The sequence below is a fragment of the Bombyx mandarina genome, chromosome 23 (genome assembly GCF_030267445.1).
Source record: "Bombyx mandarina strain Sakado chromosome 23, ASM3026744v2".
NCBI classification, from domain to species: domain Eukaryota; kingdom Metazoa; phylum Arthropoda; class Insecta; order Lepidoptera; family Bombycidae; genus Bombyx; species Bombyx mandarina.
In genome coordinates this window covers 12,148,138-12,174,023 of record NC_143229.1, presented here as the reverse complement: position 1 = coordinate 12,174,023, position 25,886 = coordinate 12,148,138, and the positions used below count along the sequence as shown (strand labels likewise).

At 42.4% G+C, this 25,886-nt stretch overlaps 2 protein-coding genes across 2 annotated transcripts in view; one reads left to right on the top strand and one right to left on the bottom strand.

Annotated features, from left to right (window-relative positions):
* LOC114248298 (uncharacterized) overlaps window positions 1-10,610 on the bottom strand; it is a 74,339-nt gene extending 63,729 nt beyond the window's left edge. The window contains exon 1 of the mRNA XM_028181503.2: window positions 10,443-10,610. The gene's annotated coding sequence lies outside the window, so the exon portion shown is untranslated. The remainder of the gene's footprint in view (window positions 1-10,442) is intronic.
* A 9,240-nt stretch (window positions 10,611-19,850) lies between these two features.
* LOC114252577 (uncharacterized) lies at window positions 19,851-22,025 on the top strand. The gene has a single exon (XM_028187108.2). The coding sequence runs from the start codon at window positions 19,851-19,853 to the stop codon at window positions 22,023-22,025; it is 2,175 nt and encodes a 724-aa protein (XP_028042909.2).
* The last annotated feature ends 3,861 nt before the right edge of the window (window positions 22,026-25,886 follow it).

Sequence of the window (25,886 nt, the reverse complement as noted above, 5' to 3'; positions counted from 1 at the left end):
AAGCTCGGAATTAAATAAAAATAACAATTTTGTTTTTCCTTTGATGTGTCCCCCGTCGAACGTATTCCTTTTGTTTGTTTTAAGTTTATTTTATACAAAAGTTTAGATCTTCTATTTATCGATTACTATAATATACGATTTATCGATACGAAGTCTGCCGGGTCAGCTAGTAAATAATAATAATCATTTTCGACGTTTCAAACACGTAATAGTTTTCGTGATCACGGAGGAATGAATATTCTAATTTCTAGTTCTGAATTTATGACAGATCAGAGAAATGTTCGTTGAAATACCAAATCAATTGGTGTCTGTGCGTATCGTATAAAAAGTACCTTTTACGGTAATTCTTGCAAATCCTCTTTTATAAAATATCCATCTTCTTCTTCTTCTAGCTCTTATCCCACACCATGTGGACTCGGCGCAGCATGTCCTCTTATCATGCCGCATAGGATTTGGCATGAGTTTTACGTTCTACCTGATGTCAACCTCTTCTTGGGCTATATCTCTATATTATATCCATCGCAACGTGCGGAGGGAATTTCGCTGTTTCTTCTTTTGTTGTTTCTTTTAATTCATCCGTTTTTTATTTTATGGTAAATATTCTTTATTATACAAAACATTCTTTGTTAAACTTATATGGCATTAAGAATCATATGGCAACAATATTACTATTTGAATGGGTTTCCCTCATTGGTGTATTTTATAGCGTCATTCATTTTGGGCCAATCACTTGCATCCAAGACTATCACGTACTTCTCAATAAGAAAGTGACTACAAAAAAAAAAAACGCTTGTGATAAATTCGATGAAAAAGGTGCTGCAGTAAAAGAAGAGTAAAAACCCGTCTGCTAACTCGTCGGATTACGCTTTCGGCGCAAATGCGAAATCTGTAATCAGTTTTCTGATCGGAATTTGCTTTGCATTTTTATGAAGCCGCGAACTCAGTTCTTTCTGCAGTAATCGTGGATTAGGAAGATTGAAAAACGGTATGCTGCATATATTTTAGACCATCGATGAGTGTGCATTGAAATTTAAATTTCGTTGGGAAAACGCTTCGAGTGGCGATTGAAAATTTCTTGTTACGAGATTCGATGAGAATTCTTTTTCGAGTTTGAGCGGTTTACAAATGTTTCTAAATGTCTTTTTTGTTTGTTACACTTCATAATACAATTCACTGACTGAACAACGTATTTACATATTCACACACACAAAACTGGTACGTAGCATCACATGTAAGTATATCTTATAAACACAATAATTCCTAAATCCAAACGGGATTCATTTGATTAATCAAAATTCACGTACTCGTAAAATAAATGAGAAAAAGCTTTATACTTTATTTTATGACAAGCTTTTGCCCGCGACTCCATCTGCGTGGAATAGCTACTTTGGCATAACGCTAAATGTTACCCCCCACTTCATTTACGTAGAAAGTGAAAATATTTTCGAATTATAGAATGTTAAGGAAGCTATTTAAACCCCTGTTTTGAAACATTCCTTATTGGTGCTCTACTTGTATTGGTCTTAGCATGATGCTATGTAGCCTATAGCTTTTCTCAATAAATGGGCTATCTAACACTGAAAGAATTTTTCAAATCGGACCAGTAGTTTTTGAGATTAGCGCGTTCAAACAAACAAACTCTTCCCCTTTATAATATTAGTATAGGTGAGATTCGTTTGGTTATTGTTAGATACATCATTACCTACCATCGCATACACTTAAGTACGTTGTTTGTTGTTTTTTAATAATAAGCTGTAATTATTATCATCATCAAAAGTAGCACAGACATTTATGAGTCTTTGATTACTCCAATTTTTTAACAAACATGATTAGTGATTAGTGACACCGTCCTCCAATTTCTCACTTCACGATAACTTCAGCGTCCCCGTTAATGTATGACACATTGTAATTAATTATAGGTACTAATGAAACCTGCTTCTTTTTACGTAAGACGGATTACTGATGGCCCGCTGGCCTTTCCTGTTTCACCAGGACAGATGAGCGAGCATAGGCACAGCCAGCATGGGTGGGAACTGCTAATAATTGCTCGAGCGCCTCCGAAGGAGACCTGACAACTCAAGAACAGCTTCGCGAATGAAGAAAATCAGCGGGCTGATGTATGAGTTAGGTTTCACGAGTACGGTTACCAGGATCCCTAAGCTTGCTCTTAGTGCTAGAGTTGCAGGTGTTTAATAAGGCTGGTAAATAAGTAAGAGGGGTCTTCGCACGGAACGGGCTTCGAGGCAAACCCCATTGTCCGGGTAAAAGCTCCCTGCCATAAAAGGCAGGAGTGAAGGTAATGCTGGGAGGACTGGAGAGAGGGTTCGTACATATGTTTGGTGCACTTTACATCGACAATAATAATTATAATACAATAATATATACATATATATTATAATACAATAATATATAAATAGATATAATAATGTCGGGCTTGGTTGAGCAGCGAAGAGATGCCCGAAGACGGGGCACCCCTGCACTGACTGCTGTCATCTGGTGGACCTGTTAGATTCTTATGGACGTGAAAACCCGTTTACGCTTCGCTGTGGTTAATCGATGTTCGATTTCTAAAACTACTCGAACGCTATCTATCGCCCGCTTACGGTAATACAGCAGAAACCTTTCCTAGATTACCGATATCTGAGGTGTAACAAACTACTTTACCTACAAAACAATTGAATGAAATCTTAGTAGCAAACACACACACACACACAATAATTAATTATATTTGTATAGCTATTGATAGAACTGAAAATATGTAGTTCGTCGGTCTTTTACTTAATTTTTGAAAAGATATGCGAAAATGAATACGTATTATATCCCGTAAAAATAATTATATACTACATATTTAGATAAGATAAATTCCATGTGTTTATTTTCAAAGTGTTGATTACTTTACACCATTCATTTAAAAGTCACACACTTTACAGTCAAAGATCACGCTTTACAACTTTGTAAAGCGTGATCTTGACTTAAAAAAAAAAAACACGTGTTGCACTCGGGGACTGCCGCGGTAAAGCTATTGCATAGCATTTTTTATCAACTTATGCAATTATAATTAGAAAATAATAATTTAATATTAAAACAATAATAAAATAAGACCACGCTATATTTATAAACAATCACAAAAGCAAAACATTAACTGCTCCCTTCACACTCCCAAGCTAGACCGCCCTAGAGAGAGAGAGATGGGCATATTTTTCATGGTGCGCATGCAGTGCGACGTCCCGCCGTGCACTTATTCACAAACACTACACAAGCGCAACGTGTGTGAATGTGTTGAACGCGAGCTACATGGTAGACGGAATGGGGGGGGGTGTTAGGTTTTATTTTCGTTACGAAATTTCTCGATTCGGTCACCGCGCTCAAAGCCCGCGATAAAAGCTATGATGCAATAGCTTAAAAACCACTATACTAGCTATCATATTGTAAATATCACTGGAGTTAGCCTGTGCTCATCACAATAAGTATGAATTCCACGTCTTTGTATACCATGCGATTTACCGCGATTTTTTTTTATAATGTTTATTATTTTGTATTTTTATAAACATCCGGCCTATCATAAATAACATTATAGCTCAGAGCCGTTGTGAGTTGAACGATCTAATCAATTTCTAGACTCTTCTAAGACTATTGACGAAGTTATTTTTCCATCGATCAACGACAGATACGGAGCGCAACTTTTTCCGTGTGACTCGAAACTAGGTATTTCTATACTTCTGTGCAAGTATCCGACGGCTCAGTTAGTGAGAGATTGAACGTAAAAAAAAGAAGGGATAATTTTCATTCTCACGCAGACTTTAATGGCGGGCGCAAATTAAAAGCGGTGAGATTTTAATCAAAGTCTAGCTCCCATTTTATAGCACACGATTTTAGTCCTAAAGTGCTCAATGAGGACTTAGCGTCTCGTTCGTGCTAAATTTTTTTTGTGTTCGGTTTAATTGAATCCCTTTCGGGTTTCATAGTAAGAGTACATATTTATTTTTTATTTAATTTACGATTGAGTCGTAGTTTGACGCACATGAAACTTCGGCTAGTACTTTTAAGGTCGTAGATGATCAAACCAGAACTCGGCCAGTACGGGAGGCGACCTTGAAATATTACAACTGAATAGTATTTGGATGACAATATAGTATCAAACTGGGAAGAATAGTTTTGAACCGAGACGCGGGTTGGTATTGAGAGTCGTACTCAGATACAATTATATCAGTAAGTTCCTTTACAGCTACTAATTGAGCTATATTATCATATTTGAAGCTAAATAGTTTTGACGATACTGAATGATTTCATTTTAATGGATTTGATTAAGGTCCATAGTGATACTGAACGTATCCACTCTCAAAATGCGCGAAATAGCGTGGCAGTAAATTCGCAATGAAAACACGAAAATAAACAAAAACAATCGTCCGTGACCACTCAATCAAATCAATTAAATTAGACAGTTTCATGAATGCGATTTACCATATTCATTAAATACGCATGATTAGCGGTGAAGCATATTTTAAGCCCGCGTGAGCAGGTATCGCTATCCTGCTTGCTTGTGCTACAAAGCAATCTGGCGTGAGTGAAACAGCTGCGACCTCACGTCTCAGATTGGATGGCATTCACGGTGCCTGTGTACTCCGGTAATCACTTCATGTCATACGGATCATAGGCCCGTTTTCTTAAAGCAACAAAGAGCCAAATAAATTAAATCAATTAAACATTCGAAGAACACTAGATATTATAGAATCAAATTTCTACAATGGACGTTTAAATTCGGCAATTAAACTTATTAATCTCGGTTCAAGTGTAATTTATTACGTGCAAAGCAACCATTGTCTCTTCTGGGAAACGGTCCAGGCTCGAACAATAATAGCCATTGTGATATTAGAAACTCAAAGACTTCAGACTAAACGAAACTGAGCTACAGTTTGTTTCAATGTACAAAGGAGTTTAATTTAGATTTATTTTAATCTAGATTTGCCGGTGAAAAAATTGAAAATTCCTGGATCTACTTCGAATCCGGGATTAATAATTTTTTTTCATTAGATCGATGACTGATTCTCAACCTGAGAGAATTTGCTAACACTAGCCCTAGCAAGAGCAATGCTGCGCACAGTCTACCAACGGATCGGAATCGCGACCGACAGAGAAAATCTGACGAGAAACTCAGTGGGCTGTCTATGGGTTAGTTCGCCGTTACCCACCTTGAAATGTGAGTTCTAAGGTATAGTACAACGGCTGCCCCACCCTTCAAACTGAAACGCATTACTGCTTCACGGCACGAATAGGCAGGGTGGTGCAATCTACCCGTGCGGACTCACAAGACGTTCTACCACAATGTGTCTACAAGCATTTGCTAACCGTTGAAATTAAATGGTGAATACGATGATTGCGCAGTATACAATACATTTATGTATCTTAATATGAAAGTTCATAAACATTTTTAGTTTGAAAACCATTAGAGCAATGGTCGAACATAAATGACTTTAAATTGTTCCGACTATCGGTTCGCATGTATCGAATAAAGCCGACGTCAAATGTAAAATTAATCGCTCTCCAAGTAAAAAATTCAAAAAAAGACCAAGATCGACTTGTAATTACTCGTTTTATATCCGTGATTAATTACAGGTTTTACATCCATAATTACTTATACGTTTAAACTCCATTAATTTTTTTTTATTGCACTAAATGTATTGTCGTGTTTACAGGCTATTTAGTGCTAAGAGGATTAAGCGTTAAGTGAATTTATTTAATTACTATAGCGTTTTGGAAGCTTCCCAAGTTGTTTCTACCCTGCCTATTTACGCCATCAAGCAGGAAGCCCATATCTCAAAGTGGGTAGCAGCATCCACATTGTATGCTCCAATATCTACTTCTTAGTTGGTGGATTATCTCGTTGCCCAATATAACATGAAAAAATCGATACTTTTAACTAAACCTTAGATAAAGCCACAATTGTTACTTTGCATCACACATTGCCAGCCTATAGCAGTCCAGTCCTGGACATAGGCCTTTCCAATTCGACACCGCCGCTGAGCTTTTCTTTTTAATTATAACTAGCTGACCCTTCAGACTTCGTAGTGCCTCAATCGATAAATAAAAGACCTAAACTTTGGTATAAAATAAACTTAAAACAAACAAAAGGAATCCATGTTGAAGGAATTGCTATTTTTATTTAATTCCGAGCATTTTCATATTTATCTACCTTTGAAACCTTCTCTGGACTTCCACAAATAATTCAAGACAAAAATTAGCCAAATCGGTCCAGCCGTTCTCGAGTTTAGGCGAGATTATCGAACAGCAATTAATTTATATATATATAGATAGAAGATAGATTATAAAAGTCATTTAGTATGGTATAAATCCTCTTCCTCCTTCAGTCGATCGCTCATTTGTGAGAATCGTGATGCGCCCACCTGTGACCTTTTTTGTGATTTTAAGCCACTTAGGTCCGTCAGTTACAGAGTGAAGTACGTAGTTCAATCTAGTGTCCAGATGCTTGGACACTTGGTCACTAAGATTACTAATACCACATTCTAATATCGGAAATAACATTATTATCCACTTATTCCTTGTTGGGCCAGTGGTCAATTGAAATTATAGTTTTTTTTTTTATTCCTTAGATGGGTGAACGAGCTCATAGCCCACCTGTCGTTAAGTGGTTACTGGAGTCCATAGACATCTACAATGTAAATGCGCCACCCACCTAGAGATATAAGTTCTAAGGTCTCAAGTATAGTTACAACGGCTGCCCTACCCTTCAAACAGAAACGCGTTACTGCTTCACGGCAGAAATTGGCAAGATGGTGTTACCTACCCGTGCGGACTCACAAGAAGCCTTACCACCAGTAATTACGCATATTGGAAATTAATAGAATACATTATAAAGTTTACAATAACAGTGATGTCTACGCAGCGTAGCGTTTGTGACAAATTATTGATATGTCCCTGGTAAAACCCGGATACGCAACATTGATTTCTTAGAACTACCCGCGTCGTAGATCATCCATTAATGGCATTACGAGAGAGACCTTATTTGGAGTACCAACAACAACTGTACTAAGTTGTATTACAATGCGACTGGCTTAGGAACGTGTGGCGATAGCCATCATTAAACATAAGATATTTGACAGACGCCTGAATCTCAGGTTAGCTTGTATATAGAAATACCGAGTCCTAGCAAGCTCTACTGATTAATATCACCCGCTCGGCGGAAGATCTTCCCTTCGTCCCCATAAACGCAAAGAGAATAAACACAAAAATATTTATGCTTATAATGATTACCGAATAAGTCGTGATATAACGGGACGCGCGCGTAAAACTAATCAGTAGAATTGGCGAATCTAATCTAAGAGACGTGATTTACAACGTAACAAATAAATAATTCTTTCATCGTGGTCACGTTGTTTCCACAAAATCGACATTCCTGGAATCGTTTATTTCGTTAATGTCAAATGGTGTAACGACACGCGAACTTGATATTTCGAACGCTGTTACGCAGAAAATACAATGATAATCTATACTAATATTATAAAGAGGAAAGATTTGTTTGTTTGTTTGTTTCGAATAGGCTCCGAAACTACTGGACCGATTTGAAAAATTCTTTTTCCATTAGAAGCCGACATTGTCCCTGATGAACATAGGCTACGTTTTTAAAAAAAAATATTTTATTTTTTTGGTTTCATGTGTGTTTTAATGTTTCCGAAGCGAAGCGAGGGCGGGTCGCTAGTCTCAATATATAATTTGAGCCGTTCAATTCTCCATGTTCGGGGATTCTATTTAATTTCTATTGTGTAATAAAGTAGTCAAATCTGGATAGTCTTCATTATCGCAGATTGTAAAAGAAATATAAGTTTCTTTAAATTACTCAAGCGCCCCCTATTGTCTTTTTTTTATTGCTTAGATGGGTGGACGAGCTCACAGCCCACCTGGTGTTAAGTGGTTACCGGAGCCCATAGACTTCTACAATATAAATGCCGCCACCCACCTTGAGACATGAGTTCTAAGGTCTCAAGTTCAGTACAACGGCTGCCCTACCCTTCAAACCGAAACGCATTACTATATTTCCATCTATTCAATAAAATAATTATGATCATCATGCCTTTCCATGGTCTGTGAAGAAATATAAATGGTATTTTTTTTGGCAGTCCATGTTAACATTGCGGTACATACTAGTATCACGAAATCACATCAGCGATTGACTTCAGTCTTAGAATGATTTAACTGAGCGAGCAAAGGTTCGTGTCTAATATTTTTCTAATGAAATACGTACTTAACAAATGTTCACGATTGACTTCCACGGTGAAGGAATAACATCGTGTAATAAAAACGAAACCTGCAAAATTATAATTTGCGTAATTACTGGTGATAGGACCTCTTGTGAGTCCGCACGGGTAGGTACCACCACCCTACCTATTTCTGCCGTGAAGCAGTAATGCGTTAGGTTTGAAGGATAGGGCCGCCGTTGTTACTTTGTAACTACACTGATACTTTAGAACTTATATCTCAAAGCGGGTGGCGCATTTACGTTGTAGATATCTATGGGCTCCAGTAACCACTTAACACCAGGTGGGCTGCGAGCTCGTCTACACACCTAAGCAAAAAAACACAAGCATACAACGCGTATTCGAATCGATATATGAACTGTACCGACAACATCAATGACTTTAACACTGAGTTTTTCGCGGGATCTCCTGAACGGGTCGCGATTCCGATCCGGTGATAGATTCAGCGAAGCACTGCGGTGCTTGCTTCTTGCTAGGGCAGATGTTAACAAATTCTCTCAGGCTGACCCTCGTGAGCTAGAATAGCCCCTCGAAGCTACTACTGGCAGATACGTAGGCAAAGCAAGAGACCATTATGAACTAATGATACAATAAGTTCAATTATAATTTCAAAATAATTATTCAGTATCTTAATATTAACTGTTAACTTTATCAGCAATAGCTACTCGATACACCATACACAATGTTTAATTCGGGTTTTATAAAGGAACTTATTTAAGTTTTGGGCTTAAATATTATGCTACCAAAATACTGCTTCGTTTTCTATCACAGGGAACCACTTTACATAAAACTGATTTTAGTACTATACTGTTAAATTGTAAATTACTGTTTAAGTTCCAGCATGTATTACATTTGCTGACAAGTCTCAACTCTTTGCTCTCAAGTCTCAAGTGACAGATGGTCTCATGATAAGACTAGAAAGTAGACAATAAAATCCTTGTATCTATATATTAATACGTGAAGCAAAAACTTTGTATCCCTTTTTACGAAAATTGCACTGACGAAGGAGTATGCAATTTTCTACACTTATAGAGAATATAGAGAAGAAGTGCACAAAGCTAATTTTTTTTTAAAATAGTGCATAAAAGATACATTAAATCAATAAAGAAAACATTACACACACTACATACCATGTATTTGACGCACACACGCATGCATACTATTTATTGTCAAACTTTTGTTCTTGACGTCTGTTGTCAAATTGAGAATAGATTAAATATTGTTTGTCTTTGTTAATATTTTTTATAGTGTAGTCTTGGCGAAATTTGTGATTATAGAAGTGTAAAATACAATCATAATAGTGTACAAACTTACAATTCCAATTAATTATAGTCGAATTTCGACTACTGCGGGACCTCTAGTATCTATTAATAAACTAATTTTGTAAGGGCTCGTTATACATATTTATCTCAATAAGTTCTCAAATAAGTTCTTTTGATTGTTAAAATGATGTCTTTTGTTTAGTCGTATAAAATTGATTTTCGATATATGAAAATATAATATATTTTAAAGTATCTATGACTGAGCTGAAGTTGTGACTATAACTTCCAGTTATAAATTTTTAGCAAAATCAATGCTATAAATATTTACCTCCTCTTCTTTACAAGATTAACTTGTGTGTATTATATGGCTTATGTCAGGGTATACTCCGGCGACATTAAAATGCCATCCCGTATCCCTCGAAAATCGCAGACTTTTACCATAAACTACCATAACACAACTAATTATGCTGATGGTATTTCGCCAGTCAATACGGCAATTTGATAATGAGGCACACGGGTATTTATTTTCAGAATTAAATTCTCCATACGAGTACGAAGACTAAATCAAATGGCAAACAAAAATTAAATACCATTATTATTAATTCAACTAACTTAAATTTTTAATAATGAAAACAAAGTGACCTGAAAATTAAAGAGAGAGAGTGTGCTCAAAATTAATAAAAGTATTTTTTTAACAAATACATTAGTTCAAAACAGAATTAAATATTCACGAACGACGCAACACAAATGATTATTCTTAAAAAGACAAAAGCGATAAAAGCACCCCGTTCAACCCGAAAATGAGGCATAATTTCACCGGCCATCTCAACATAATAAATAAATGTCCGCCCTTAATTACCCACAACCCACATCCACGTATGAAATTAACGAAAACATATATTTTACTTACAAAAAATTATGTTTCTTTTTTCAAACACAAACAGTAAATTTTCCACAAACTCACATCTATAAATTATTTCACAGTGAAAAATTCACACGACTGTCCTTACTCTCGATTGAAAAAAATATTTGTTGCTTTTGGAGTAGCAACGTATAGCTCCACCGGCGGCCGAGAGAGAACTGAGTCGCCTATCCTATACTCATGCTCGTATAAACTCATAGAGCCTTCAATAGTAGGGTGAGAGCTTGTAAATTCGAAAATGTCGTATGTTTTTATGGTCTTCAAAAAATCTGTTTTACTATTCAATTGACGCAAATTTGATTTGATTTTATAAAATTATAATAATAAAAAGTATCTGGATATTTAAGTTTGTTTAAGACGAAGAGTTCGACGTGCGAATTATATTAATTTATAGACAGAACCTACTGAGTTTCTCGCCGGATTTTCTCAGTGGATTGTGATTCCGAGCCAGTGGTAGATTTAGCGAAGCAGTGCTCTTGCTAGAGCCAGTGTTAGAAACCCTCTCAGGTTGAGACCGTGAACTCACTTACCAGTTCGTGAGTAGTTGGAATGGCCTCTTAAGCTACCAGCGTTTAGGTTGAGGAAACAGCCCTATCTAATGTGGCGGTAGCCATCACAGAACACAAGATATTTGACAAATGCCTGAATCTCGCTTACGACATTTTCTGAACAACAACATTCAGACCGTTAATCTACTGAGCAATATCACCCGCTCGGCGGAAGATCTTCCCTTTGTCATATATCCCCACAACTAACTGCAAACGAACCGAAGGCCCTCCTTATCTTTACCATTACCTTAAGACATTGGAATTATTTTCTTTAACAGAGGACGATGGTTTTCTGACGATGATCACTGAAAATTCGGAAGGCAGACGTTGTCTACTGCAAAGGACTCTTTTCACACTTTTTCATGATGGTATATGGTAAACTTACTTCTGATAGTGATGAGTGAAACTTACTTCCGGCAGTGATCTGTGAGTATGCGAAGTGGTTTCAAGTAGTAGGGCTGAGATTTGCTCTTGCTGAAAGTCGTCGTGGCCTAAAGGATAAGACGTCCGGTGTATTCGTATCTAGCGATGCACCGATGTTCGAATCCCACAGGCGGGTAACAATTTTTCTAATTAAATACGTGCTTATCAAATGTTCACACGATTGACTTCCACGGTGAATGAATAACATCGTGTAATAAAAATCAAACCCACAAAATTATAATTTGCGTAATTACTGATGGTAGGACCTCTTGTGAGTCCGGACGGGTAGATACCACCGCTTTGCCTATTTCTGCCGTGAAGCAGTAATGCGTTTCGGTTTGAAGGGTGGGGCAGCCGTTATAACTATACTGAGACCTTAGAACTTATATCTCAAGGTGGGTGGTATTTATAAAATATTCTAAAATTACCTTTGGAGTAGATTTATTTATTGCTACGGTCTTCTAGCACCGTGCTACAAATCATCTACGAGATAGAAACGTATATTGAATCATTCTGCAAAACCTCAGAGATTTTTACGTTTTAGTGGTGAAATGATTTCATCTGCAGGAATTTCAATCATTAAGAAATTGTATAAATGAATAGAGACATCATCTAGACAATTATTGGTTTTTTGTATCAACTGAATGCTTCTTTGTACAAGCTTAGAAATTTGACATTAGTAGCAGCTCATAAAGTGGATAAGAACATAAAATCTACCTTTATAATATAATAAACCACATTTTTTTTGCTATTAAATATTACGATTGTTATGAAATAAATACATACAAATAAATTTCGAAGAGTAAGCATAATCTTGCTTTTTTATATTCGGCATATTGTTCTGAGATTTGTGTGAATTGTGTTCGCAGGTGCAAAATTTTAAGCGTTACTTAGTTTTTCTCACAGAATACAATAATAGATTCTCCGATTCCATGTCTCGGGGTGTGCGATGGAATACAAACAGGCCTACAAGTAAACCCAGTCAAAAAACTCGTAACTTGCCATTTGATAGATAAACAATTCTAGCACAAGATCGTTTAAGTAACACGATATTTTTAGAAATTTCATCTAAAATCTGTGACTAGTGGCTTGTTCGTCAACTGTTTGTTTAGGCTAAGCAAATATTTGTAACGAAAGAAGGCAACTTAGTAAAATATTATTGTAATGTTTGTCACCCGTCGGTTTTGTTTGGTGACCGGTACGGTCTTTGCTTAGTTATTAACTTTGTTTATTTAGAAAGTCCATATCATATTATGATTATTTTAGTGAGTAGTCTGAGATTGATAAGAAAAAGGCATTTGGTAAAAACAGTGTACGGCTTTTTAAGTTTTCGTCAATTTTTTTTGTTTTATTGCCTTTGTAGGCAGACGAGCATACGGCCCACCTGATAGTGAGTGGTTACCGTCGCCCATGGACTTCAGCAATGCCAAGGGCAGAGCCAAGCCACTGCCTACCGCTAAAGTCAATTCTAGAACCTTGTCAGTCTCTTGGATGTTGTTCTGTAAAATCGCCTGTCGATAATTTTAGGTATGATTTTGAAAAACCCGGTACCATTCGGTGCTTAATATTTACAAACACATAGATGCTCTCTATTCTGTTCGAAACTGTGTCTAATTCATTTAGCAATTTAAAAACGTCCTTCATTATAAGTATATTTAAATTATCAAACATGTATCACAGAAGTCTAGTCCTGGCCATAAGCCAAGGTTTGCCATAATGGTCAGTTTTGTTCTACTTGCAACCATCGGATGCAATCTTTAGCTAGTCCTCGGTGCACCACGCAGAAGACTTGCCACGCTGCATTTTTCGGCGCGAAGTCGGAACATGAGAAGTTTTTGGCCTTTGAGAACTTTATCTATTCTACTAGCAATTATGCCAGCTAATCAGCTTAGCTTGCTATACCGGATTGTTTCAGAACTCTTTTAAAACTGAACACAGAATTCAAATTTAATATTGTTATAATCAAGCGCGATATCATGATATCTAAACCATACCATGGAACTTCTGAATCTCTCTGAGTTGCATTATAAGATCGAACCTATTAATTAATTTATTTATATTTGATGTCTTTCAGATAACAAATTTGAGGCATTATATTAAATGAAAGTTGCACCAATTTGTTTAACAAAATCTTTAAAGAATAAATAAATATGTTCAATGGATATCACTGACTTAATAACCACTAGGTTTTAACCCTAACACTGAATTTATTATTGTCAGTAAAAGTAACCAAACACAGCGCGGTATAAGGACCCTAGCTTACAGGGTGTTTTGTTTCTTATTATCATGCTTAAATGGACTATCAGTTCGACGTCCTTTTTATTTTGTTATGAAAAACAAAGTGAGGTACCTTCGTTTCATTATTAATAAAGCTACGAATTACTCATTGAAACAAATCAAACCCAATTAACAATGTAAACTCTCCGTAACGATTTTTTTATATTGCCCCTGTAGACAGGCGAGCATACTAGCCACCTGATGGTGAGTGGTTACTGTCGCTCATGGACGTCAGCAATGGCAAGTTCAGAGCCAAGCCGCTGCCTACATTTTACTGATTTTTTTGTTGTTGCTTAGATGGGTAGACGAGCTCACAGCCTACCTTGTGTTAAGTGGTTACTGGAGCAAATAGACATCTACAACGTAAATGCACCACCCACCTTGAGATATAAGTTCTAAGGTCTCAAGTATACTTACAACGGCTGTCCTACCCTTCAAACCGAAACGCATTACTGCTTCACGGCAGAAATAGGCAGGGTGGTGGTACCTACCCGCGCGGACTCACAAGAGGTCCTACCACCAGTAAGAAATATATTGCGTTAACCGTAAAACCTTGAAGATAATGAGTTTAGCAAGTACCTGCTATACTTATAAATCTTCTATTGTGTTCTCATAAGTTCTACACGTATCATATTAATTACTCATACATCTTCGCGCTAACGGCCCCGATGGTGAGATAGAGGGAAATTAGGCTAAGTTCTAATTAGTCGCATGGCACTGGGTTATCTGGGCTCGGTTAGTTTCATTGTTTATGTTCTAAGTGTAGCGACATCTTGTTTGCTTGGTGCTGGAAATGTATGTTAGCTTCATTAGCATATTTCCTTTACACTATGCCGTGTGTTCTATATTCATATTTATTTCAATTCGGTGTTAAATTATTATTTAATCCTGTTAATCATTTTCATTCAGGATTTTTAGGAAGCTTTGCTAATCGACAATAAATCATTGATGATGCTGCTGTGGCATTTGACTTCAGCAACCAGCTTATAGCCCTTATTCGAGGATATATATGTGACTGGGCGAAACAATTTCAAATAACCAAAAAGAAGTGTATGGTTAATTCCCACACTTAAACAACAACTTAGGGCGATGAAGAGACAACGTAATTTTATTCCCAAATCGTAAAGCGTAAAAAGAATGTCTTCTAGTTGCGACATCATAGGATTTGTAGTTAGATATATGACAAAGGGAAGATCTTCCACCGAGCGGGTGATATTGCTCGGTAGACCGACGGTCCGAATGCTGTTGTTCGGAACTTGTATACATGCAAGCTTATCTTGAAAATATCGTAAGCTATATTCAGGTATCTGTCAAATCATCATACGTTGTATGATGGCTACCGCTACAGATTAAACGCTTAGCTTGGAAATAATATAGCTTTTTTATTTTATTTTTTTATTGCTTAGATGGGTGGACGAGCTCACAGCCCACCTGGTGTTAAGTGGTTACTGGATCCCATAGACATCCATAACGTAAATGCGCCACCCACCTTGAGATATAAGTTCTAAGGTCTCAAGTATAGTTACAACGGCTGCCCCGCCATTCAAACCGAAACGCATTACTGCTTCACGGCAGAAATAGGCAGGGTGGCGGTACCCACCCGCGCGGACTCACAAAAGGTGAAACCAGTGAAAATTTATTTTTTACAATGCAGGTTTATACTATGTTATGATTAAAAGCATTTATCATAATTGCTTTTATAAGCAAACTCAAAAACAATACTTTTAAGTGGTATAAAAGAGAGAAGCATTGAAATGGTGCATCTTGCATTATTGTTGGCGTTTCGGATTTTAGAATGGTTTTTAGCACACTATATCTATTCTATTGTAGTCAAAACGAAAGATGTTTTTATGTGAAAGTATTGATCCACCTTTTGCTTGTTGTAACCAGAGATATCTGAAGAAAATTTCTGAAAGTGCACATAAAAATAACTAGGTTTCTTTGGGAACTTTGATCAAGTAGAGAATTGAGATCCTTTCTGGCGAAGGTTAATAAGTATAAGTCATAGTCCCTCGACATCTGATACACTATGCATGTCAGAGAATAAGAAAATATTGTGATTAAAACTTCGACATTGTCTTTTTTTTTTTTTTTTTATTGCTTTGCTGTGTGGACGAGCTCACAGCCCACCTGATGTTAAGTGGTTACTGGAGCCCATAGACATCTACAACGTAAATGCGCCACACACCTTGAGATATAGTTCTAAGGTCTCATATAGTCACAACGGCTGCCCCACCCTTCAAACCGAAACGCATTACTGCTTCACGGCAGAAATAGGCGGGGCGGTGGTACCTACCCGTGCGGACTCACAAGAGGTCCTACCACCAGTAATTACGCAAATTATAATTTTGCGGGTTTCATTTTTATTACACGATGTTATTCCTTCACCGTGGAAGTCAATCGTGAACATTTGTTGAGTACGTATTTCATTAGAAAAATTGGTACCCGCCTGCGGGATTCGAACACCGGTGCATCGCTTCAACACGAATGCACCGGACATGTCTTGAGCTTGAAGGGAATTCTAGTCTATAGGAGGCTCGCCTAGCACTACGCGATAAGCTCATCGGTCCGTCTTCACTAATAAAACAATAGTAATTAATAACCTAAAGTACTTACAGGCGAAATATTTGGAGAATTTACATAGACAGGAAAATTCTGAATATATTTTGAGAGGAATGCCCGTTTCCGTGTGTAGCGTAGCGTGTTACATACTCACTGTGTCTCTGCTCGAGTTTCGGACGTGTTCCTTTGTATTGCAGGATTTAAGTATTAATTTGCAGTAAAGTTCCGTTTAGTTCGCACGTGAGATTGTCGCTTAAGTTAAAGTATAAAAGGGTATTCTTTGTTAGGTTTTTAGGGTACCGTATGCAGGTTTTTGAAATGATACTTCTTTAGGTGCGTTATGAAAAATTGATGAGAGTGAAATTTTACGATGCGCGCGCACCGTGACACAAAATTAACAGAATGAACTTGCCCACTAAATCGCTCATTACAATACGACCGACGTAACTTGGCGAGTCTGAATATAGCCGCAGGTCAACTTTCGCGCATGTACACTCGTAAAAAAAAGTGTTATTAGCATTAATTTTTTAGTAATATAAATGATAAAATTATTATTTAATATAATTCATACTAAATATTTATTAAATTATTAACGTGAAATATTAATTATTAATTATTTAATATTAAAAAAAAAGAAGAAATAAATTTAATAAAAATAAAATGTAACTTCTTACGCGCGTACATAAGTACACGCACCCTTTTTTTATGAACAAATACTGTTACATAAAAACAATGACCTTTTATAGTTAAATATAAGCCGTCGAATACACAATCTATCTAGCGTTTCCATCGATGTCCACTGACACAATAATGTAAACACCGCGCCTTCAAGAAACAAGTATCGAAGTCGAAGTATCGGGTAAGGTACTATGTCTACTAACTAATTGCTCGACTATATGAAGTCACATTTTATTTTTCAAATATTGCAAAGACGAAAATAGGAAACATTTCTATATCTGAGAAATCTTCAACAATCTGAAGAGATCAAAAGTTTATAGACAGTCTGCCATATGATGCTAAAACTAACAAAAATAAGACCGAGAGATTGAATAGAACCGTATGAAGCAAATACATGAGGAGACCCGATCCTAACTAAAATAGTATGAGAGATGGACTTAAATTAAATCTATAAACATGCTATGAACCAGTTATATAATAGAATGTAAAGAAGGAAATCACTTTAAACATACACTTGAACATGCAATTTAACCTTCAACATAAAGTTATCTTGCTAGGACAGCACGATACGACTTGTTTTGATCACACGTGAATGGTTCGTTCCAATTTTATCAGTTGGATAGCTAATAAAATTGAGACGGTAGCACTCTCGTTCGTCTATAGCTTCTGGTAAGCAATTAAAACTGTATAGAACTTCTCTATCAACTACTGCAATAAAGCAAGAATAAAAAGTTCAGCAGTTAAAATTATAGATGGAAAGTTAAGTGAAAAAAAAGTAATGTTAGTTACGCGATTACTGAACCGTTGCGCCGAAAAGCCGACTTTTTCCCAAAAAAAAAGGCCGCGTCATTCTTATCGAGTCACTTCCATCGAACACAATAAACAGGAACGTACAAAACGTTAGGGGAGATAGCCGTATCAATAAAGTACGATTTCGTTACGATAGCGTGACGATGTCAGTCGCGTAAGTTCAATGGGCGACGACGTTCACAATGCTTACTAATCGCGGCTAACGCTGATTAGGAGTCGCTCGAAATTTTTTCTGGTGGTAGGACCTCTTGTGAGTCCGCGCGGGTGGGTACCACCACCCTGCCTATTTCTGCCCTGAAGCAGTAATGCGTTTCGGTTTGAAGGGTGGGGCAGCCGTCGTTACTATACTTGAGACCTTAGAACTTGTATCTCAAGGTGGGTGGCGCATTTACGTTGTGGATGTCTATGGGCTCCAGTAACCACTTAACATCAGGTGGGCTGTGAGCTCGTCCACGCATCTAAGCAATAAAAAAAAAAAAAAAAAAAAAAATAGCGCAGGCTAGTTTAACGGTCGGTACATAGTTTTGGAAACGAATGGAGATTTTGATGTCAAGCGCGAAATGGTCAAAATTTTGCACCTGCGAAGTTAATTCACACAAATCTCAGAACAATATGCCAAATATAAAAAAAGCAAGTTTAGGCTTATGCTTCGAAATTTACTTGTAACAATCATAACATTTAATAGCAAAAAAAGTGTGGTTTACTATACTAAAAAGGTAGATTTTATGTTTTTATCCACTTTATGAGCTGATACTAATGTCAAATTTCTAAGCAAATCTATTTTACTGGGGGTAGGACCTCTTGTGAGTCCGCGCGGATAGGTACCACCGCCCTGCCTATTTCTGCCGTGAATTAGTAATGCGTTTCGGTTTGAAGGGTGGGGCAGCCGTCGTTACTATACTTGAGACCTTAGAACTTGTATCTCAAGGTGGGTGGCGCATTTACGTTGTGGATGTCTATGGGCTCCAGTAACCACTTAACATCAGGTGGGCTGTGAGCTCGTCCACCCATCTAAGCAATAAAAAAAAAAAAAAAAAAAAAAAAATAGCGCAGGCTAGTTTAACGGTCGGTACATAGTTTTGGAATACGAATGGAGATTTTGATGTCAAGCGCGAAATGGTCAAAATTTTGCACCTGCGAAGTTAATTCACACAAATCTCAGAACAATATGCCAAATATAAAAAAGCAAGTTTAGGCTTATGCTTCGAAATTTACTTGTAACAATCATAAAATTTAATAGCAAAAAAAGTGTGGTTTACTATACTAAAAAGGTAGATTTTATGTTTTTATCCACTTTATGAGCTGATACTAATGTCAAATTTCTAAGCAAGTCTATTTTACTGGGGGTAGGACCTCTTGTGAGTCCGCGCGGATAGGTACCACCGCCCTGCCTATTTCTGCCGTGAAGCAGTAATGCGTTTCGGTTTGATGGGTGGGGCAGTCGTTGTAACTATACTTGAGACCTTAGAACTTATATTTCAAGGTGGGTGGCGCATTTACATTGTAGATGTCTATGGGCTCCAGTAACCACTTAACACCAGGTGGGCTATGAGCTCCCGCGGGAGTTGCTGGACTCCTACCGGGCGCGTCCGTAGGTGGCGTATAACGGGCCTCTGGGCACCATTCCCAGAGGCATCGTTCCGTCTCTCTCGTTTTGTTACAACGAGAGAGACCGAACGACGTGGACCAAAACCAGCTCTGGGGGTTCCAAGCTCTCCTCCCCCTTCACTTGTTGAAGGGGGGTCTTCCTGGAGAAGCGTGGGCCTCTACCTTTTATCCTTTTCCCTTTGATTATTTCGTTATTTTACTAACTGTCTTTTTGTTATCTTAATTTGTTTAATTTATATTTTGAGTTGTAATCTGTCTCTTTCTTCTTTTCACTTTTTGGTTTATCGTTTTGTGTTATTCTTTATCCTGTCTTTCTTTGCCTTTCGTTTTATTTTTGGTTTCTTTTGTTTTATTTTCTTCTTCTCTTTATTTCAATCCTAATCCTAAGCTTTGACACCTGGTGAGAGGATGCATGGCCGGTGGGTGACCGGTCACTAGGGTGTCCCAGGGGACCACACCTCGGGTTAAAAATAAAGGGAAACCAATGAAGATGTCCAGTTTGCAAAGAGTAATACCCCAGGAGGGTACCCGCCAAGCGGGAGAATCCCTCCGTACTACCGACTCGTCGGTGGTGCGCAGCCCCTCGTATTCTGGGGGGGGCACAAACTGCACTGAGATAAGGTCCGGGAAGGACGGGGTTAAAAAAGGAGTAGGGTCCGGGAAGGACGTAAGTAGGAAGAACGGGTCCGCGAAGGACGTAGTAGCAGAAGGGTCTGTTAAGGACAGTGAGGGGAGATCGTCCAGAACCACTCTTGTGTCGGATGATAGCATGACCACAGCTGGGTCGGCCCACTCGTCAGCCCGCTCTTCGCCGACACGCAGACAGCGAAAAAGAGTCCTGACGATCAGCAGTGATGAGTTTGTAAGCAGCTCCGGCTCGGATGAAACAGCTACTACTGGTAAATGTGGTGTTAAGCCGCAATCGAAGAGAGGTCGCGGTCGTCCGACGACCACTGGTCAGTACGGTCTGACTGCGGACGAACAGGTGTATCTTAAAGCTCAGCGCTCTGAGATAAAGGATGCCGGTAGCATGCGTAGTATGCGCGAATTAAGAAGCGCAAAAATCATGGAAGGGAGCTCTAAGAAAGATCCCGAGTGTCGTCTGAAGGAGAGTGCCGCGATGGCTCTGAAGGTATGTAGTAAGCCCGGAAACCTGAAGGGCACGTATCAACGTGTCCTCAAGGAATTGGCGGTGACAATAACGGAAGTCACAGAAGAACTGGCGAACCGCCCCGCGACCGAAGAGATGGAAAAGCTGCGTGCGGTAAACGCCTGTCAGCAGGAAGAGATTTTACAGCTCCGGCAGGAGCTGCAGAAGGTGCATAAGGAGCTGGCGCGCATATCACAGGCATTGACGTTGTCCAATCCAGTCGAAACCCCAGCCCCAGCTTCAACCACAGAGGACCAGGAGGAGTTGCGTGTCCAACGCATTATGCGTGCCGTTGGCACCATGCTTGACGCTCGCATTGCGAGTCTGGAGATGCGGCTACCCCCGGAGCCTCGCATCAGGCCACCCTTAGCGGCGGATAAGCGGAAGAGCTGTGAGAAATCGCCGAATTCTCCTCTCCTTGTTGACACTACGCTGGAGTCGACAACGGCACAAGCAGCACTACCGTCCACGGTGAACAAGAAGACACGAGGCCCTAGACAAAAGGCCACAGTGTTAGCGCCTCCACCCGAACCGTATGCCTTCCCTCCGGCTCCAGCTGTCGTAACCGAAAGCTGGTCTACGGTCACCCGTAGGCGCGCTAAGCCGAGGGGGGAGACCGTGAGAACGGCCACAGCCGTTCCACCCACTAGGGTGTCGGAGAAAGTCCCGTCTTCAAAGAAGAGGACAAAGAAGCGGCTTCGAGCTCCGCGTTCTCAGGCTGTGGTATTAAAACTACAGCCTGAGGCGATAAATAGCGGTCTCACATATCGGTTCATCCTTGCGGACGCGAGGGCGAAGCTCGACCTAGAATCGCTGGGTATCCCGCTCCAGAGGATCCGATCCTCTCTGACAGGTGCCAAGGTCCTGGTGGTGGACGGAGACGATCAAGTGGAGAAGGCCAACCTCCTGGCGAGCAAACTGAAAGAGATTCTGCCCGCTGAGGGCGTCGAGGTCTCCAGGCCATTGGTGACTGCAGCGATGCGCATCAGTGGCCTCGACGACTCGATATCGCGTGAAGAAATCGCTGATGAGCTCGCCAAAATTGGGGGGTGTCCACCCGAGATTATCAAGATCGGGGAAATAAAAACCGGTCCAGGCGGGATGGGACAAGTCTTAGTTCGTTGTCCGATCTCAACAGCGGCGAAAATCGCAGCAGTTCCCAAGCTAAGGATTGGCTGGAGCGTGCTCCGCGCTCATTTGCTGGAGGCCAGGAGGCTGCAGTGTTTCCGGTGCCACGAGTTGGGCCACGTGAGCGCTCGTTGCCCGTCGTCGGTCGATCGCAGCCGGGAATGCTACCGATGCGGCCAGGCCGGTCACGTGGCTTCTGGCTGCTCGCTGGCGCCGCGCTGCACTGTTTGTGTCTCCGCCGGCAGACCAGCGGACCACGTTTCCGGGGGCAAGGCCTGTGCCAAGCCCCCGAGACAGAGACAACGTCGGCAGGATCTCGCGTCGCTTGAGGGCGTGCGTAATCGGCCCGGTATGGCCTCGGTGACACCGATGGATGCTCAGATATGACAGACGTCCTTCGTTTCCTCCAGGGGAACCTCAATCACTCCGCCAGAGCTCAAGATCTTTTGTTTCAGAGCATGGCGGAAGGGTTGACTCACCTTGCGGTGGTCGCAGAGCCGTACCGGGTCCTTTTGGGTCCCGATTGGGCAGGTGACCTTGACGGCCGGGTTGCCATTGTCAGGCGTGGCTGTGTGGGTGCTCCGCCCGGATTCGACCTCGTTGAAAGGGGTCGCGGCTTCGTGGCCGTCCTCTGGGCCGAGATGATCGTGGTGGGAGTATACTTCTCCCCCAACAGGACGCTCGCCGAGTTTGAGGGCCTCCTCCTTGAGCTCGGTCGTGTCATTGGGAGGTCACATTCCCGTCGGATTCTCGTCCATGGGGACCTCAATGCCAAGTCATTGGCTTGGGGTTCCTCGAGGACGTGCCCCAGAGGAACGGCGGTGGAGGAGTGGCTGGTCGGAGGCGGCCTCGTTATTCTCAACCGTGGCACGGAACTTACGTGCGTGAGACGATTAGGCGGGTCCGTGGTGGACGTCACGTTCGCATCTCCCGATGTCGCGAGTCGCATCCGTGGTTGGACGGTGATGGTTGGTGAGGAGACGCTTTCCGACCATCGCTACATCCGTTTCAGCATTGCTGTAGCCCCAGAAGTGACATCAACTTATTTATTCTGCGGCGGCGGCGTGGAGGGTCCTCGTTGGGCCCAGAAGCGCCTCGATGTCGAACGGCTGAATGAGGCGGCTGTCGTCCAGGCCTGGCGCCTCGATTCCCTCGGTGAGCCGATGAATGTAAGCGTGGGGGCGGAGCGTATGCGCGAGGCAATGTCGCGGGTATGCGATGCCGCAATGCCTCGCGTCAGAACTCTTGCTCCTAAGCGCCGCGTATACTGGTGGACTGATGAGATCGCCAGCCTGCGTCAGTCCTGCGACGTCAGTCGACGTGCGTACCAACGAAGCCGACGTCGAAGGACGCATCGTGACCCTGAGGAGGAGGACCGCCTTTATGAGGTGTACAGGACGGAGGTGAGGGCCCTTTGCACAGCCATCAGAGAGGCGAAGGAAACCGCTTGGAATGATCTGCTCGCCTCGCTTGATCGTGATCCGTGGGGGCGGCTCTACAGGCTAGCGCGCAATGCGCTTCGCCCATGGGCTCCCCCTACGACCAGCACACTGCCGCCCGAGACATTGCACCGGGTGGTCGGGGGTCTATTTCCGGACTCATCCCGAACGGCCTTCATCCCCCCTGTAATGGCAACGGCGCAGGTCGCTGACGGCGGAGAGCTGGAAGGTGTGTCCCAGGCGGAATTTGAGGCGGCAGTGGCGAGGATGCGCGTGAAGCGTACAGCACCAGGCCCCGACGGCCTGTCGAGTCGAGCATGGGCTCTCGCTTTAACTGAGGATGGTTTGGGACCTGCACTTCGAAGGCTGTTTAGCAGGTGCCTCCGCGAGGGCAGGTTCCCGGAGCCGTGGCGCACGGGCCGGCTGGTGCTTATCCCGAAGGACGGTCGCCCTAGAGACGAGCCCTCCGGGTATCGCCCGATAGTAGTGTTGGACGAGGCCGGTAAGCTCCTTGAGCGTGTGGTTGCCGGGCGTCTTGTTCAGCACCTGGAGAACATTGGGCCGGATCTCGCGTCCAACCAATATGGCTTCCGGAGAGGTCGGTCGACCGTGGACGCGGTCTTACGGGTCCGTGATCTTTCCGACCAGGCGTGCTCTGGGGGAGGTGTACTGTTGGCTGTATCGATTGATATTGCCAACGCTTTCAACACGATCCCCTGGAGCACGATCGTGGAGTCATTACGGTTTCACCGCGTCCCCACCGGTCTCCGTAATTTGATTGAGGATTATCTCTCAGGGCGGGCGGTGATCTTCCCCGAGCGGAGTGGGTGGGGACGAAAAACAGTGTCGCGTGGGGTTCCACAAGGGTCGGTACTGGGTCCACTCCTTTGGAATATAGGCTTTGACTGGGTCCTCCGCGGGGCTAACCTGCCTGGCGTCGAAGTGGTTTGCTACGCTGACGACACGCTGGTGACGGCTCGCGGAGACGACTACCGGTCAGCAGCCGTCCTGGTTGTGGCTGCAGTGGCAACTGTGGTAAGACGAATAAAGAGACTCGGCCTCGAGGTGGCCCTCCAAAAATCCGAAGCAGTGTGCTTCCACTCAGCTCGGAAAGGGCCACCTCAAGGCGCGAATCTCGTAGTCGGGGGTGTCACCATTGCTGTCCAGCCGAAGCTCAAGTATTTGGGCCTCGTGCTGGACAGCAAATGGAGATTCGACCACCATTTTAAGGCGCTGGTTCCGAGGCTCATGGGGGCGGCAGGTGCGCTGACCCGTCTTCTTCCCAACGTCGGAGGATGCAGCGCCGGTACTCGGCGACTGTACCTTGGGGTGGTGCGCAGTATGGCCCTGTACGGTGCTCCCGTGTGGTCGCCCGCACTCTCCGCGAGAAACGCGGCTCTGCTGCATAGAGCTCAGCGGGCGCTTGCGGTGAGGGTCATCAGGGGGTACCGCACCATCTCTCAAGATGTGGCCTGCGCTCTCGCCGGATCCCTACCCTGGGACCTCGAGGCCGAAATCTTGGCTGCGGTATATCGGCGTAAGGCGCAGGCCTTGAGTCGGAGGCGGTCGCCCGGCCTGTCGGCTGTCGGTCGGTGGAAGCGTGCTGCGCGTCATGTAGCATACGCTAAGTGGAGAGAGCGATTGCTGAAAGAACTTGGCCAAACTTCGGCCACCCGCCGGCGCACCCTCGGGGCCCTGGTGCCCGTGCTGGAGGCATGGTCGGATCGGCGTCACGGCGTACTCTCCTTTCACCTTGCGCAGGTCCTCTCGGGACATGGCTGTTTCGGGAGGTACCTGTGGAAGGTCTGCAGGAGAGAGCCACACCCGGGCTGCCACCAGTGCGGGCACCCGGACGATGACGCGCAGCACGCGCTCGAAACGTGCCCGCGTTGGGAGCACTCGCGGCGAGATCTCGTCGCGGTGCTGGGGAGAAACCTCTCCCTGCGGGCTGTCGTCGCCCGCATGTTAGAGGATCAGGGCTCGTGGGAGGCCATGGCCAGGTTTTGTGACCTGGTAATGGCGTCCCGTGAGGCTGAGGAGCGTGAAAGGGAGTGGGATCCCTCTTCAGCACCTCAGCGCAGAAGGCGGGATGGCCGGCGCGGGCGTGAAGCTCCCGCTCAGCCCCCGTAGGGACTATCAGGTGGCGGGTGCGGGGGCGCCCGGTACTCGACTGTCGGTCCAGTGGTGGGGCGGTGCAAGGTGGCTCCTGTGCGCCGCCCACGGTGTATCTCCCGAAATGACGTCCTTCGGGATTATCCCGGAGATGAAATCCCGTCTTATCATCAGGACGGGTACCGGCGAAGGCAGACTTTCGGCGCGCACTGCGGTACCGTATGTCTGGTGTAGCCGGTGTGGTGGAGCTCGATGGGGTTTAGTCGGTAGTCGTTCTGCGGGGCAAGTGCTTCGCGCGCCTTTTTCAAGGCGTAGTCTCTTGCGAGGAATTCGGGGAGGTGGAGGACCTTCTCGTCCCCCTCTTCCTCTCAGGAGGCGCCGGAGTCCGACATAACCCGGTTCGTTACCCCCCCCGGACCGGGTATCCGTAAATGGATTCCCCAGCGTTAAAAAAAAAAAAAAAAAAAAGGTGGGCTATGAGCTCGCCCACCCATCTAAGGAATAAAAAAAAAATAAAAAAATACATGTGTGCAGTTCACACGTGGTAGAAGTGAAACCTTCAAAAATTAAAATACAATTATCCTAAATGTCTAAGTATATGTAAAGTTTTGTCATTAGTAAATAATTGTAAATCATCTTTTATAGTATGAGGTAGCGCCCTCTCCGAAGTAATATTTTAACTTCACGTATGTTCTAT